The sequence below is a fragment of the Oncorhynchus gorbuscha genome, linkage group LG10, assembly GCF_021184085.1.
Source record: "Oncorhynchus gorbuscha isolate QuinsamMale2020 ecotype Even-year linkage group LG10, OgorEven_v1.0, whole genome shotgun sequence".
Taxonomy (NCBI): domain Eukaryota; kingdom Metazoa; phylum Chordata; class Actinopteri; order Salmoniformes; family Salmonidae; genus Oncorhynchus; species Oncorhynchus gorbuscha.
In genome coordinates, this window is record NC_060182.1 from 30,220,634 (window position 1) to 30,237,203 (window position 16,570).

General features: G+C 40.7%; 1 protein-coding gene and 1 pseudogene across 6 annotated transcripts in view; one reads left to right on the forward strand and one right to left on the reverse strand.

Annotated features, from left to right (window-relative positions):
- Positions 1–928: 928 nt before the first annotated feature.
- On the forward strand, positions 929–5,606 carry LOC124045845 (annotated as a pseudogene).
- A 512-nt stretch (positions 5,607–6,118) lies between these two features.
- LOC124045844 (histone deacetylase 7-like) overlaps positions 6,119–16,570 on the reverse strand; it is an 87,489-nt gene continuing 77,037 nt past the window's right edge. For all 6 annotated transcript variants that reach the window (XM_046365554.1, XM_046365553.1, XM_046365558.1 and 3 more), the window contains exons 22-26: positions 16,422–16,540; positions 14,338–14,471; positions 13,375–13,456; positions 10,982–11,120; positions 6,119–10,826 (exon numbers count right to left, since the gene is read on the reverse strand). In XM_046365554.1, coding sequence (XP_046221510.1) covers positions 10,784–10,826; positions 10,982–11,120; positions 13,375–13,456; positions 14,338–14,471; positions 16,422–16,540 — 517 coding nt within the window. In that variant the 3' untranslated portion in view covers positions 6,119–10,783. The remainder of the gene's footprint in view (positions 10,827–10,981; positions 11,121–13,374; positions 13,457–14,337; positions 14,472–16,421; positions 16,541–16,570) is intronic.

The following is a 16,570-nucleotide window of genomic DNA, read 5'->3' on the forward strand; positions in this document are numbered from 1 at the left end:
ATTTGAGAACCTACTGATGGTGGTAGAACTGAAGGCTGTGTTCTTGTTCTGGCACAGAGGATGAAACAAAGGTTCCCAGAGGCACCCATTGGATTCAGAACCTCTCATTCTTTCCTTTGCTTGAGCTCATTTTGCTATTAGACTTCACTGCTACTCTGGTATGCCAGTTTCCCCTTTAGCCTACTGCTCAGAACACTGCGCCAAGACTCCAGTAAAATAAAAGCAATCTGAAAACACCGTCGCTGATGCTTGTTCTGATTCACAAAACGAATGAAACTGTGGAACTGAATCCAGTGAAACGGTGCCTTTGTTGTATACTTCATCCAGAGTATGGGCAGATGACTCAGTTATGTAGGCTACAGACGAAAGATGACAATAACCTAGTACCATAGTATCTATCTACCTAAAACTACTGACATCTTTAATTATTTGAAGAAAACTGGGCACACTGATGAGGAGTTATAGTATATCATGTATTGTCTGGATTTCAAACGGTAAAGGGAAGCACTTTTGAAGCCTCTCTCTTTTGACTTTCAAGTATTTCCTACGTTCCAAAATCGCAAAGAATTGATGATGGTGTTGAGTTGTGGAGACTTTAGAAGGGAAAAAGGGTGTGGGGGAAGGGGAGGGGAACGACTTGTTTTGAAAGAAATCTGGAACCTATAAACTTGGACAACTTCTACTAGGGAAAAAAAACGCCAGAATATCCCCATCTGATTGGTCAACCCACGTGCCTTTGTCTCCGCCTCAGCCCTTTACCCTTACCAATCACCAAACGCATTCTCTTCCTGTTATGCTTCGCCTGGCTCTGCCTTAGAACCCAGCTGAACCAATCTGTGGAACAGATGGGTGGGACTTACAAGTTCCATCCTCTTTCTTCTTTAAAAAGCCAGATGCAGGTTGGCTTGCTGTCTTACATTGATCTAGGATACTAGATGCAACTGCTGTTCTGAATGTAGCGAGCAAATAGTAGTATTAGATTGTTGTCATGCCTAGGTGTAGGAAACATATGGATTTCCAATACTGAGAATTGATTATTTTTTCCATTCGCTTTCTCTTGCTAGCAGACCTGGCAGATCACTTCGGGTACTTCTATATACAGGCACATAAGAGGGCCTTAAGGAGAGAACAGAGGAGTGGGATAGAAAGTGTAGCTGTAGAAACAGGGTTAGGTAGATAGACTGCCATGAGAGAGGATCCGTCAAGCTGTGGTGAATACCCTGAGGGAGGGGTGGTGTCCAGCGAGGAGGAGCCAGACTGTGCTCCAATCAAATACCCTGTGGTGCTGGTAACACCAGGGGCCGGCGGGCGCAAGAGTGTCACCAGGAAAGACAACATTTCATCGCCAACAGAGGACAACAAGTCAACGACAGGAGGGCCTCCCAGTCTGATCCCATCAGGACCCAAGAGGCCTAAGAAGAGTCCCCAGCCCTCCCTGTCTCCTCTCCCCATCCCAGGCCAGCCCCTGGAGGACCCTCAGCACCAACGGGTGATCGCCAATGTACGGGAGCGCCAAAGGACGCAGTCCCTGAACGACGCATTTGCCTCGCTGCGTAAGATCATCCCCACGCTCCCCTCAGACAAGCTGAGCAAGATCCAGATCCTAAAGCTGGCCTCGCGTTACATTGACTTCCTCTACCAGGTCCTCCAGAGCGACGAGATGGATGCCAAGCTGGCCAGCTGTAACTACCTAGCCCACGAGAGACTCAGCTATGCATTCTCGGTGTGGAGGATGGAGGGGGGCCTGGTCCATGTCCGCTACCCACTAGCCCTGTCACCTACCTCTCTAACACCCCCTCCCTCCTCTCCTGCCCCAGCCAATCTCCCATGACCTCTGACCCCTGCTCTCTGACCCTCATCCTCACATCATCTAACTCTTATCATTCTACACCAGGTATGCACTCCGACTGCCGAGATACAAACCATACAATACATACTCAATATTATCTTTCCAAAGCAAAATCTCACTGTTTTATATTGCATGCAAAGAAGTACTAATTGAACTGATCTGCTGAAGGCGATCAGATATAAACATAGGACAACACCTGGTGTTTTATTAGAGTATTGAATGCCATGCTGGACATTTGTCAGAATGAAACGCAGTAACTACTACCAAGTAAGTGAATCACAAGGGAGGGTCGTAGGACAGCACATCTTAGGTTACCACAATTATCTTTTTACACTCAAGGTATACAATAACTATTCTACAAGATCAGTTAATATTGAACATGTATATAAAATAGTAGCTTGATGTATCCCATGATTATCATCAGGACTATGGACCTAATAGGAGGATGTAGAGCTGTTATTTCATGCATTTTGTAACACATAGCGTTGAACTCTGACAAATCGCTCCATTACAGTAGGTATCTTCCTTTTTATTATCTACACACATACAAATGTCATTTGGACCAGAAATCATGAACATAATCATATGCAACTTCTTCATAGACTTGATGTTATTATCCCATTGTCTCATACATAACTCATTGTATCCCATAGTCTCATTGTATCCCATTGTCTCATACATAACTCATTGTATCCCATAGTCTCATACATAACTTATTGTATCCCATAGTCTCATACATAACTCATTGTATCCCATAGTCTCATACATAACTCATTGTATCCCATAGTCTCATACATAACTCATTGTATCCCATAGTCTCATACATAACTTATTGTATCCCATAGTCTCATACATAACTCATTGTATCCCATAGTCTCATACATAACTCATTGTATCCCATAGTCTCATACATAACTCATTGTATCCCATAGTGTCATACATAACTTATTGTATCCCATAGTCTCATACATAACTCATTGTATCCCATAGTCTCATACATAACTTATTGTATCCCATAGTCTCATACATAACTCATTGTATCCCATAGTCTCATACATAACTCATTGTATCCCATAGTCTCATACATAACTCATTGTATCCCATAGTCTCATACATAACTATTGTATCCCATAGTCTCATACATAACTCATTGTATCCCATAGTCTCATACATAACTCATTGTATCCCATAGTCTCATACATAACTCATTGTATCCCATAGTCTCATACATAACTCATTGTATCCCATAGTCTCATACATAACTCATTGTATCCCATAGTCTCATACATAACTCATTGTATCCCATAGTCTCATACATAACTTATTGTATCCCATAGTCTCATACATAACTCATTGTATCCCATAGTCTCATACATAACTCATTGTATCCCATAGTCTCATACATAACTCATTGTATCCCATAGTCTCATACATAACTCATTGTATCCCATAGTCTCATACATAACTCATTGTATCCCATAGTCTCATACATAACTCATTGTATCCCATAGTCTCATACATAACTCATTGTATCCCATAGTCTCATACATAACTCATTGTATCCCATAGTCTCATACATAACTCATTGTATCCCATAGTCTCATACATAACTCATTGTATTAGTCTCATACATAACTCATTGTATCCCATAGTCTCATACATAACTCATTGTATCCCATAGTCTCATACATAACTCATTGTATCCCATAGTCTCATACATAACTCATTGTATCCCATAGTCTCATACATAACTCATTGTATCCCATAGGCTCATACATAACTCATTGTATCCCATAGTCTCATATATTTCCTAGACACTGATCTATTCATAACAATCTACATTAGAAGCCAAATTCTTGTGGAAAAAGTAACATTACAAGTTTCACTTTCCAACAAAAAACAATTCCATTTATTTATTTTGGTGCAAAAACTTTCCTTTGAAATACGTTCCTTTCATTTTGGCTTAAACTTGCTACGTTGCACGAAAATGAGATAGTTCTTGACAAGGCTCAACAAAAACAAACTGGTTGTGAGAAACCATGCAGCAGTTAGCTATCAAAGGAGAAGTGATGGCTGTCTTACTGCACTCCCACAAACCACAGAGTTTGATGAAAGTGGTGTCATTGATTCGTCCAGTTCCACCGATCCATGTTGAAGACGGCTGTCAGACGCCTCATCAGTGGCTGTGCCTCCCTTCACCAGTAGCCACACATTTGGCCTTTGCCATTTGAAACCACTGCTTTGCCCACTTCATTCCCAATGCAGGAAAAACCCCGGAACATATCATTAAACTGTCCACAAGATGTACCATTACCATGCTTCTGAGGGAAGTATTATTCATAGTACATTCAGCACAGTGAGTTCCTACAACCTAGCCCACGTTGACAAGTTATTTTCTGTGACATTCACAAATAATACTGTCCTCTAGAAATTGCGTTGGAGGTGAATGAAAGCTACATACCCTTTAAATAGCTTACTTAATACCATGAGAAATGAAAGTGGCCTGTATAGGCGGCTAGATATGAGAAATGCATTCTCAGACAGTGTTTGTTGGGATGGTCATTGTTATGGTTCAGTCTTCAAGCTGAATTTGAAGGAAGACTTTCTTTGCTCCTTTCTCGTTAGGGTCCTGCAGTATTCTCCAGTTAGTCTGCTTAGCTCTTTCTGTTCATCTTTTGTATTCATATACATGTGAATACAGTATGCACATGTTCTCCCTGCTATTCCGTGTGGTTGCTTTGGTATGTGTGTTTGTATGCCACATAAATACAGATTTTTTTTAGGCATCAATGTGTATCCGTGTCTTTCAAGATGGCCGCTATAACTCACCAGTTGTTGCACCGCTGTCAGATGGCTTCCTTATTAATTAAGGAGATCAAATACACATGGGTGTTTTAGCCTGCTTTGGTCTCGTCGCTAAAATTATTGCCACACACTTTGGCTTTCGATTGACCGTCTGTTCTAAGTTTATACTTATATTTGAGGTTACTTTTGTCTTTTATATGCATGTTTATTGATATTATCCAGTTCCATTTAATAGAAATACCACATTTTACAAGGACATGGTCAACAAAACACCCAGCACTGACCTCCAAACAAAACAGGGGCAGGGAAAATGGACATAAACAGCTTAATACTAAAGGGAGTTTTTATGCCCATGACTTTTTCCCCTGGGAGTTGAACCAGTTTAACTGTTAGACAGTGCAGAGTGATTTTGTTAGGCATCATGGACTAATCATTTGTGCTTTCTTCAACACAAAAGGAAATGGCATATTTTTCATTACGTAACACTTGCAGAATGTTTGAAGCACGTAGCACTTACAGAATCTTGTGTCTGTCTCCCCAGCACCGTACCAAGGCGACTGAGAAGCCTCCACCTGTTGGTCTGCAATCCCTTTGTTTACTGGTTTGGACCTACACCTCTGGACCAACTAAATCAAAGATATGAGCCTGCCCTCACTCTGGAGAGGTACTGTAGAGAGACTCAGCTTCCTCGAGCCCACACAGAATCTATGGGACAATGATTCAGAGCTACTAGCAGGTCTAGAAGAGGGACAACTATAGAGTTTTAGGACCTGGAAATTGCAACTTGTGACTTGGAAACAATTTGGTAAACAAATGTAAGTTGCAGTTATTCATGGGGATATTCCTATTGTAGTGTGACTACATGTAGTACATAACTGTTTGTAAACCAACATACAATTCCTCATTAAAAGGGAATCAGTTGGTGTAAGATAATAAAATGAGTACTTGAGCATCTTTGAAGCATATTTCTCAGCCCCATCTTATTACCAATCTCACCTTAAAGCATACACCCTGTACTGTGACTACACCAGAATGGACACGTCCACCATCAGCATCCAAAATGAATGGCCAAACATTTGGAGATGGATGAGGACACAATAACATTTCTAAACTACAAATGCATAAGAAATACAGCGTTATCCTTCTTTGAGTCTGTGTGTTAAAGAACCTGGGATAGCAGATTATCCACGTGTTACCCTGTCAGCCTAAATTAGTGCTCTATAGCACAGACTTCCTTAATCAGGGCCAAGTGTCTGCTCAGGCAGACCAGGGTATAATTGCCCATAAAGCTGTTGTTCTTTTGGGGGAAATAAGGCCTCTAAAATATTTATTGGTTGTCTGGTTGGAAAGAAATCCTATGATATGCCCACAACCACAGAAGCACATGTGGATGTATTAGTGGACCAGGAAAGTACACCGTATATCCAACATGTTGTCACACCTACAATTCTGTACACACAAAAATTACCATTCAAACATTTAATTAAGAGAAAAACAGTACAAAATAGACATCCTTTCTATACATACATAGGAAATATGTAGGAAAAAATGAACACAAGGTAAGTAAAAGGATGAAAAAAAAGACTGTTATTCTTAACTCCAGTTAGTGAAGGCTACCAATACTTGACTCAAGGCACATGCGTGATGTATTTTGGTCTTGAGTATCTATTTACAGTGACTTTAAGAAACAGAGCATAAAAAGGACAATATTAAAGGAAATCAAGAGGAGTGGCCCACTTGTCACTAAGACAATAAGAGTGTTGCCCATAGGCCCCTGGAAGTCTTTACAGGAGAGGTAAAGTACAGTATCCAACACACTTTGTCTAACATTACTTCATAGACAACAGATACCCACTGGTGTACTACGAGACAGAGAGCACAGGCACTGTTCTAGGAGAATATGAATAATGGTGGTTATTTCTTTTTATACAAGTCTTTGAGGGGATCTTACAGGCAAACATTGCCCAGAGTCTTGAAAACAACCACCCCAAAACAAATAGTTAGTACAAACAATAATGAATATTGAAAACTGGCAATGGCCTCCTACAAACATATACAGATTTGGATTTTTATTTCAACCTGTTTGCTACAGTACAAAAGTAGTCCTGCAGCAAACAGGAAAAGTGAATTATGTGGATTATAATTTATGGACAGTATTGTAGAGATTGATATGTTTTTTTGTTGTTTAAAAGTGGACTTGTTTTATACCTCAAATACACTACAAGGTTTAAATTTCCTGCATTTCAGGAAATTTCTCCAGCAACAGGGTGATCAAATTACAATCCTACATCTGTAGCCATCCACAGTGGTTGGTACAGAGTATAGTAAGAAATGACTATAAGACTTGTTAGCATGGTTATCGTTATCTCTCTCTCAACGACAACTAGGGGAGAGGATAAACCTATGGTTAGAGAAAAATGTTTAGTTAAGACAAGATTGACGTGTATCACTGTCCTACATGCTCCTGTACTGGCGCACCAGCAGAGAGAGTATGTTCCTGAAAAAATATGCCTTGTAAATGCCTTCTTTCTGCAGTGGTTAGTCAGAAGTGGATGCTCTCTCTCACTTTTCACGATTTTCAACAGAGAAAACACAGTAATACACATTAATAGAGAGCTTATGATACATTTAGACATTTAGCCACATTAGATAGAAGTATGGGGTCATATACAAAATAATATTGTGAATCTGAAAACAAATGTCGATTTCTCAATTTGATGGTGGGCAGTTTTTTTTCATCCACTGAAGAACCTCTAAAAACAAGTGCAATCTAGATGAAATGCTCATTAAGACAAACTACATAACCCTAGAATGAGTATAGAAAATGAAACAGTGGAATGTGCTACACATTTCAATTCAAAACAAAACAATCTACACTGGAAATCATGAACACACAAAAAAAGGTCTCAGGACATGTTAACAAACTACAGATACAGTATATCTGAAAATCTATAATCAGCATGATGTCAAGTACTGCATCATACATACAACTGGAGTACAAGAGAGACTTCCTACACAAGGCCTAAGGGAGAAGTATGCACCATCATAGTAAAGCCACATCTCCATCAGTGGAGGCTCCTCAGAGGAGGAAGGGGAGGACCATCCTCAGTGAATATCATAAAATTGAATGAATTAGATAAAACTATACTATTCACGTCACCAAATAATGAGTTAAAACACACTGTTTTGCAATGAAAGTCTACAGTAGCCTCAACAGCACTCTGTAGGGTAGCACCATGGTGTAGCACCATGGTCCATCCTCCTCTGGGTACATTGACTTGTCCTCCAACCTATCTGAGCTCTTGTAGCATGAACTGACATGTCCACCCAAACAAAGGATCAGATAATTAATTTAGTAGTGAAAGCATAAGCTAGAGCTAGCTAGCACTGCAGTGCATAACATGTGGCGAGTAGTTAACTCAAAGAGAGAAAGACACTAGTTGAACAGTTTTGAACAAATGAATTTCTTCCAAAATATAGGAGAAGCAAGAGAGTCATTTTTTTCACTATCACTTACTTAGCTAGCCTATGCAGCTATCTAGTTTAGCCTGCTTAAATACTCTTCTCTGACAGAGGGATGCTATGTTAGCTAGCTGGCTATGACTATCCAACAAAACACTGGAACTCTTCCAAGTCAAGGTAAGATTTTTGTTTTACAAATGTATTTCCCCCGGAGCCCGCCGGTGCAGGTGCTAAACTGCTTACTGACTGTACACTGTAACATTACTGCATGATTGTAGCGGGTTTACTGACGCATTAGTTATATTAGCTTTGTTGAATATGACGTTACTTTAGCTAATATGGTGACAACGATGTAGGCTGTGTGTCGCGGTTATGATATAGTCTGGCTTGGAAAGTTTTTTTTTGCCTGGTCACATTCAGCTGATGTGTTGTGCATTGAAGTCCACAAGCGAAAGGTGAGAGGTGGAGAGCGCATAGAAGCGAGAAGAAATACAACGTGGCTACTATGAAAGTGAACTGTATTTACGCGTGATCAGGGGTGTATTCATTCTGCTGTAAAACGTTTCTTAAACGGAAGCAAACAGAACGGAATGGGGATAAACATACCTGAATTTGTCCAATAGAAACTTGTTTGCAACTGTTAGACTAATGATTACACCCTAGATGCAGGTAAGAGTGTGCAAGGTGATATTGAATGTGTCACTGTGTGTCCATGTGTCACGGTCTGTCACCTCAAATGGTTCTTTCGACCTGTGTGCACCGACGTTGTAAACTTCCATTCATAGGCTAGGTTGTAGCAACATGATGGGTATAGGTAACATTTGAGTATCATGTAGTAGCCTAAACCTATCGCTGTTACAGTGAACTGTGTGAATGGAAAAGGAATGACAGTCATCCAATATGCTGTAATAGAAATAAGGCCATGCTCATAAAAAAAGAAATCGTCCTCCCTCATTTTAAATGGCACCGGCCGCCACTGACCTCCATAGTGCTAACAGTAATAGTATTTTGGTTGGTCCACGAAACAAACAGAGCAACACCATAAAGAAGGTTTTCACAAACAATAATACACTCAGTTGAACTGTTATTCAACTCTGCTTGATATTACTGTCTGTGGATAATATCATGGGAACTGAACTGTCAAATGAATGTACACAGTAAATGTCTATCCACAGGTCAAAAGTCTGGTCCTGCAAAAACAAACATCAACATACAGTAACACCGTAACCACACTGGTCCACCTGCAGTAATACAGTCCCACTGCAGCCACGTTGAAGAGCGGTTTCTTTGGGAGATCTCCATGAAGTGCATTAGAGCCTTTGACTAGCATAATAAACAATACAATGGCATAGGAATGAACATAGAACTAGTATTTCCTTCCAAACAGTGGTAGGTCTTCAGCTCTTCATAAGATTCATTGGTTTAATTGTTCCTGTTCATCCAGTTTGTATACTATATATCCTCGAGACAGGAGGTATAATTTTGGTCCTCATCATGTCAGTGGTAAGACATAAAGGGAAATAGCGTGCATGTCTACAATGCCTTTCTGAGTGTGTGTGTTTGTGTGTGTCCCTGCCAACAATATATAAAGACACTTGTCTATGAACAGCAGTGGAAAGTATTGGTAATACAATCTGGCCAAACAGGATTTCTTTTGAAAATGCACTTCGAATAAATACTCAATGTGTATTACATGCCGGTAGAAATGTAGAATGCATAAGTCTTCTTTTTAAAATGTGAGTGGATTTTAGAGGACAACAATATCTTCCAATCTTCAAAGTTTAACAGATAATTAAATAATCTAGAACTTGAGTTTCCCCGAGGTTTGGAATTTTCAACGGTTCACATTACGGAATGCACAGTGCAAAAACAACAGATAAAACCACAGTCATCCTTATCTTCAGTTACTTCTTATTTTTTCTATTTTCTTTAGTGGTTAAACTATTAATGACATCATCGAGGACCGACTGAGCCATTCAACAGTTGCCAGGTGCTGGCCGGTCCCCTCCAGGCTATCGCTCTCTCCCTCTGTCCCTCCATGGTCTTCCTCAGACTGACTGGGGTCTGCTCTGCTCACTGACACAACAACAGACACCCACAGACCTGGTGCTAAGAATTCCCTCCTTCAGGGCCACGTCTTCCTTTCGTCTCTATGGCCTGTATTATTCACAGACACTGGGGAAATGAGACAACGGATGGGAAGTATTTCTTTACTGTAAGTGCCTCCATAAGACCTTTATGTGTTTACTTGTTTTAAAGGCCAAAGAGTGGTCAATATGACGGCACAGGGCTGGTATGGACGTGTCCTTCTGAATACACACAATAAAAATTACTCTGTCTTGCTAGGGCTTGACAGAGTCAAATAATCAGCTGTTTGAGAGAACATCTTTTACCTCACATATACACTGACAGGTCTTTGGTGTGGCTGAGCAGGCTACATTAGTTCCACTGTGTTGAGTTCACTCTTCGCTGTGTTAAGTTGCACTGCATACAGTCTTAGGAGAATGGACGGTGGTCTTTGAGGCACTGTGTGGCTTTAAGGTCTCATTGGTTAAGGCAGAGTTCCACAGTCTACACTCTTCCCCCTCGTCGTGTGACAGGGCAGGATCTCCAAGGCTATTGGGACGTCCTGAAGGAGAGGTCTCTGAGGTCAACAGTCAGCATCGTTCACATGGAATCGTCGTCATGCTCCATGGGCTCGTCGGGGAGGCTGGGGGGACAAACACATAGAGAAGATGGTTAGGAAAAGTAGCATGCATCATATGTGTATAGTACTGTACAGGGGAGCCTGTCCTTTACTCTGAGAGTGTTAAGGAGTGTTTGAGAGGGTTTAGGAGTGTTTGGGTACATGTGCTCCTGTCGTACCTCTTGCTGGTCAGGACCCCCACAGAGAGAGAGGCCAGAGCATTGACAGCATCAGTCTCCTCACAGTCTCTTCTCTGAGCACCCAGGAAGGACAGTCCCACGGAGCTACTGAACGTCTTCAAGGACTGCCAATACTGACCTGAAAAACAGACAGAGAATCTTTTGGGCTATAGAATAGGAGAGAGTGGGGTAATTGAGCCAATGGCCATTGAAGTAAGTTGAGCAAATTGAAGTGTTTAGGCATTATCGCTGGGTTATCAGGTAACAACAGGGCCTATGTTAAAAGTGTTAAAGAAAGTACAAAGTGTTTGTTGGGTGTTAAGCCATGCTTAAAATTATTTAAAAATGAAAAGTGATTGATCTGTGTTTGAGAAATAAAGATAGACATGGTTTTAAAAGGTAGAGGTAATATTTAATTCAGTAGGGGCTTAACTTACCCCATACCCGGTGTAAGGCATGTCAAGAGACCGCTTTTTTGGGACAAGCTATGTTCATGTAATCCACATACACAAAATAGTCCAAATTGGTGAAGTGAAATGAAAAAAATGACTTGTTTTAAAAAAATCAACAACAACAACAAAAAGGTCAAAGTGTTGGGTGAATATGTATATATATGTATGTATTCACCCCCTATGAAGCCCCGAAATAAGATCTGGTGCAACCAATTACCTTCAGACGTCACATCATTAGTTAAATAAAGTCAACCTGTGTGTCACATGATCCATCACGTGATCTCAGTATATATACACCTGGTCTGAAAGGCCCCAGAGTCTGCAACACCATTAAGCAAGGGACACCACCAAGCAAGCGACACCATGACGACCAAGGAGCTCTCCAAACAAGTCAGGGACAAAGTTGTGGAGAAGTACAGATCAGGGTTGGCTTATAAAAAATATCAGAATCTTTGAACATCCCACAGAGCACCATTAAATCCATTATTCAAAAATGGAAAGAATATGGCACCACAACAAACCTGCCAAGAGAGGGCCACCCACCAAAACCCACAGACCAGGCAAGGCGGGCATCAATCAGAGAGGCAACAAAAAGACCAAAGACAACCCTGACGGAGCTGCAAAGCTCCACAGCGGAGATTGGAGTATCTGTCCATAGGACCACTTTAAGCCGTACACTCCACATACACTTTATGGAAGAGTGGCCAGAAAAAATCCATTGCTTAAAGAAAACATTAAGCAGACACGTTTGGCGCAAACGCAACACCTCTCATCACCCCGAGAACACCATACCCACAGTGAAGCATGGTGGTGGCAGCATCAAGCTGTGGGGATGTTTTTCGTTGGCAGGAACTGGGAAACTGGTCAGAATTAAAGGAATGTTGGATGGTGTGCGCTAAATACAGGGAAATTCTAGAGGGAAATTCTAGAGGGAAATTCGAGACTGAAACGGAGGTTCGCCTTCCAGCAGGACAATGACCCAAAGCATACTGCTAAAGCAACACTCGAGTGGTTTAAGGAGAAACATCTAAATGTCTTGGAATGGCCTAGTCATAGCCCAGACCTCAATCCAATTGAGAATCTGTGGCATGACTTAAAGATTGCTGTACACAAGCGGAACCCATCCAACTTCAAGGAACTGGAGCAGTTTTGCCTTGAATAATGGGCAAAAATCCCAGTGGCTAGATGTGCCAAGCTTATAGGGACATACCCCAAGAGACTTGTAGCTGTAATTGCTGCAAAAGGTGGCTCTACAAATGATTGACTTTGGGGGGTGAATAGTTATGCACGCTCAAGTTTTCAGTCTTATTTCTTGTTTGTTTCAGAATAAAAAATATTTAGCATTTTTTAAGCGGTAGGCATGCTGTGTAACTCAAATGATACAACCCCCCTCAAAATCTATTTTAATTACAGGTTAAAAGGCAACAAAATAGGAAGAATGCCAAGGGGGGTGAATACTTTCGCAAGCCTCTACACAACATCTTGAAATATATGTAGATATCTTTGTTAAAAGAATAGTATATTTCCCTTGACGCAGTGAAGCTGAATGTAAAACTTGGCTCAACTTACCCCACTCTGCCCTACATTATGTGTGTTTATTCTGTGTGTGTTTTTGCCTAAACCAGAGCCAGTAAGCACACACACTTGAATGAGCAGTGAGCACTTTGGCTGCAGTCAGAAGGTCGAATCGTCCAACTGATATAAAAGCTAGTCCTTCATACTGTATGGGCCCATACGGCGAAAGATCAATATCATTAATAGCCTTGTAGCCTAATGTATTAAATCATTCTGTGTACTCAGGAAGTCTACATTTCACAATAATTAGGATCTGACCAGAATAAAGGGATAGACAAAAATAGAATAGAGAGACAGAGGGAAAATAGGGACAGTGGTGTACTGTATGAGAAAGAGACATAAGGAGTAGAATGACTGTTTACCCACCATGTATCTGTATGACTCTCTGTAGCGAGCAAACACTGTTAGCATTGGGCTTCTGCAGCAGCACCTCCTCTGACATAGGCTCCTGTATGGACAATAGTGGGAGAGGAAATCATCAGGCCACTAATCAACAACATCCTCCTTTCCAGCCCTCAATATCTTTCCTATTATCTACAGTGCATTTGGAAAGTATTCAGACCCCTTGACTTTTTCCACATTATCTTATGTTACAGACTCATTCAAAAATGTATGAAAGTTTTTTTTATTCCTCATTAATCTACACACAATACCCCATAATGACAAAGCAAAAAACATGTTTTTTTGCACAGAAATAAATAAATAACTGAAACATCATATTAACATAAGTATTCAGACCCTTTACTCAGCACTTTGTTGAAGAAACCTTGGCAGCGATTACAGCCTCAAGTCTTCTTGGGTATGATGCTACAAGCTTGGCACACCTGTATCTGGGGAGTTTCTCCCATTCTTCTCTGCAGATCCCCTCAAGCTCTGTCAGGTTGGATGGGGAGCGTCGCTGCACACCACCATGCTTCACCGTACGGATGGTGTCAGGTTTCCTCCAGACGTGATGCTTGGCATTCAGGCCAAAGAGTTCAATCTTGGTTTCATCAGACCAGCAAATCTTGTTTCTCATGGTCAGAGTCCTTTATGTGCCTTTTGGCAAACTTCAAGCGGGATGTCATGTGCCAATTAATTGATTTTACCACAGGTGGACTCCAATCAAGTTATAGAAACATCTCAAGGATGATCAATGGAAACAGGATGCACCTGAGCTCATTTTTGAGTCTCATCGCAAAGGGTCTGAATACTTATTTATATAAGGTATTTCTAAAATCCTGTTTTCGCTTTGTAATCATGGGCTATTGTGTGTAGATAGATAAGGAAAAAAAGGGGTTTAAAAGTAGTTCATAAACTGCTTTAATGCACCTTAAACCAGTCTCTCACCTCAATGCCCAGGAGAGCGCTGACGCAGGCCTCGGAGGCGTCGCAGATGGCCGTGAGGTCGTGACCTCCCTCCAGGGCCATGATCACCCGGCCTCCAGCCAGACCCATCAGCTGCCGGGTCAGGAACCCAAAACCTGATGGACACATCAAAAACAACACAGTCAATAAACTAGCCTAAATCATGTTCAATGAGGCATGTGTGCCAACTCCTTTTCTAGACTGACAACATGGCCATATACAGGGCCTTCAGATCGTATTCACACCCCTGGACTTTTTTCACATTTTGTTGTGTTACAGCCTGAATTTAAAATGGATTAAATTGAGATTTTGTGTCACTGGCCTACAAACAATACCCCATCATGTCAAAGTGGAGTTTTATACTAATTAATTTAAAATGAAAGCCTGAAGTCAATAAGTACTCAAACCCCTTTGTTATGGCAAGCATAAATAAGTTCAGGGTAGATATTTGCTTAACAAGCCACATAATACATTTAATGGACTATGTGTGCAATAATAGTGTTTAACATGATGACCTCCTCTCTGTACCCCACACATACAGCTATTTGTAAGGTCCCTCAGAAGAGCGGTGAATTTCAAACACAGATTCAAACACAGATTCAACCACAAATACCAGGGAGGTTTTCCAATGCCTCGCAAAGATGGGTAGATGGGTAAAAATACAAAAAGCATGACGAAGTTGTTAATTACACGTTAGATGCTGTATCAATACACCCATTTACTACAAAGATACAAATAGAACAATAGAACCAAATTAAATGTACTTGTCTCATGCGCCGAATACAACATAAAATATTTACTAAATAAACTAAAGTAAAACATTTAAAAAGTAACACAATAAAATAACGATAATGAGGCATCCTTCCTAACCTAATTTCAAGCGGGGAAGGAAACCGCTCAGGGATTTCACCATGATGTCAATGGTGACTTTAAAACAATTAAGAGTTTATTGGCTGTGATAGGAGAAAACTAAGGATCAACAACATTTCAATTACTGTAGAATACTAACCTAAATGACAGAGTGAAAATAAAGAAGCCTGTACAGAATACAAATATTACAAAACATGCATCCTGTTTGCAATAAGGCACTAAAGTAAAACTGCACAAATTGTGGCAAAGAAATGAACTGTATGTCCTGAATACGAAGCGTTACGTTTGGGGAAAATCCAACACAACACATCACTAAGTACCACTCTTCATATTTTCAAGAATGGTGGTGGATGCATCATGTTATAGGTATGTTTGTCATCAGCAAGGTCTAGGGAGTTTTTCAGGATAAAAAGAAATGGAATAGAGCTAAGCACAGGCACAATCCTAAAGGAAAACCTGGTTCAATCTGTTTTCCAATAGACACTGGGAGACAAATTCACCTTTCAGCAGGACAATAACCTAAAACACAAGGAGTTGCTTACCAAGAGGATATGTTATGTTCCTGAGTGGCCTAGTTACATTTTAGACTAAAATCGCCTTGAAAATCTATGGCAAGACATGAAAAAACAACACTTGACAGGGCTTGAAGCTTTTTTTTTGTTATACTGTACAATCCAGGTGTACAAAGCTCTTATAAACTTAACCTGAAAGACTCACAGCTGTAATCGCTGCCAAAGGTGATTCTAACATTGTATTGACTCAGGGATGTGAATACTTATGCAAATGAGATATTTCTGTATTTCATTTTCAATACATTTGCAAAAATGTCTATAAACATGTTTTCACTTTGTCATTATGTGGTATGTTGTGTACATAGGTGAGATAAAAATAATCTATGTAATCCATTTTGAATTCAGGCTGTAACACAACTAAATGTGGAATAAGAAAATGAGTACTTTGTGAAGTATTGTACTACAGTGCCTGTACCAATCTTAATGACATTTACAGCACAGATTCATATAAATCAATAAAGACACACATTTACAACAGTGATGCAACCAGGTCAGCGTGTACGAGGTCAAGGCTTATAAATGTCTTTCCTTGTATTTATCAAGAACTAACCAGCAAAGCTCTGAAACCACTGTACAAGCTAGCTCATGGTCTAACGTGTACTGATTCAGGAAAGCCTTGCTTACATTTGCCGGTGACCTTGTAACCCCCTAGAGGTGCAGGATGTCCCTCTGCTGCATCGAACCCTGAGGAGACCAGGACCACGTCAGGGGAGAACTCCTGAGCTATGGGCATCACCACCGTCCTGCAGGGAGGAACAACAGCATTTCATCAA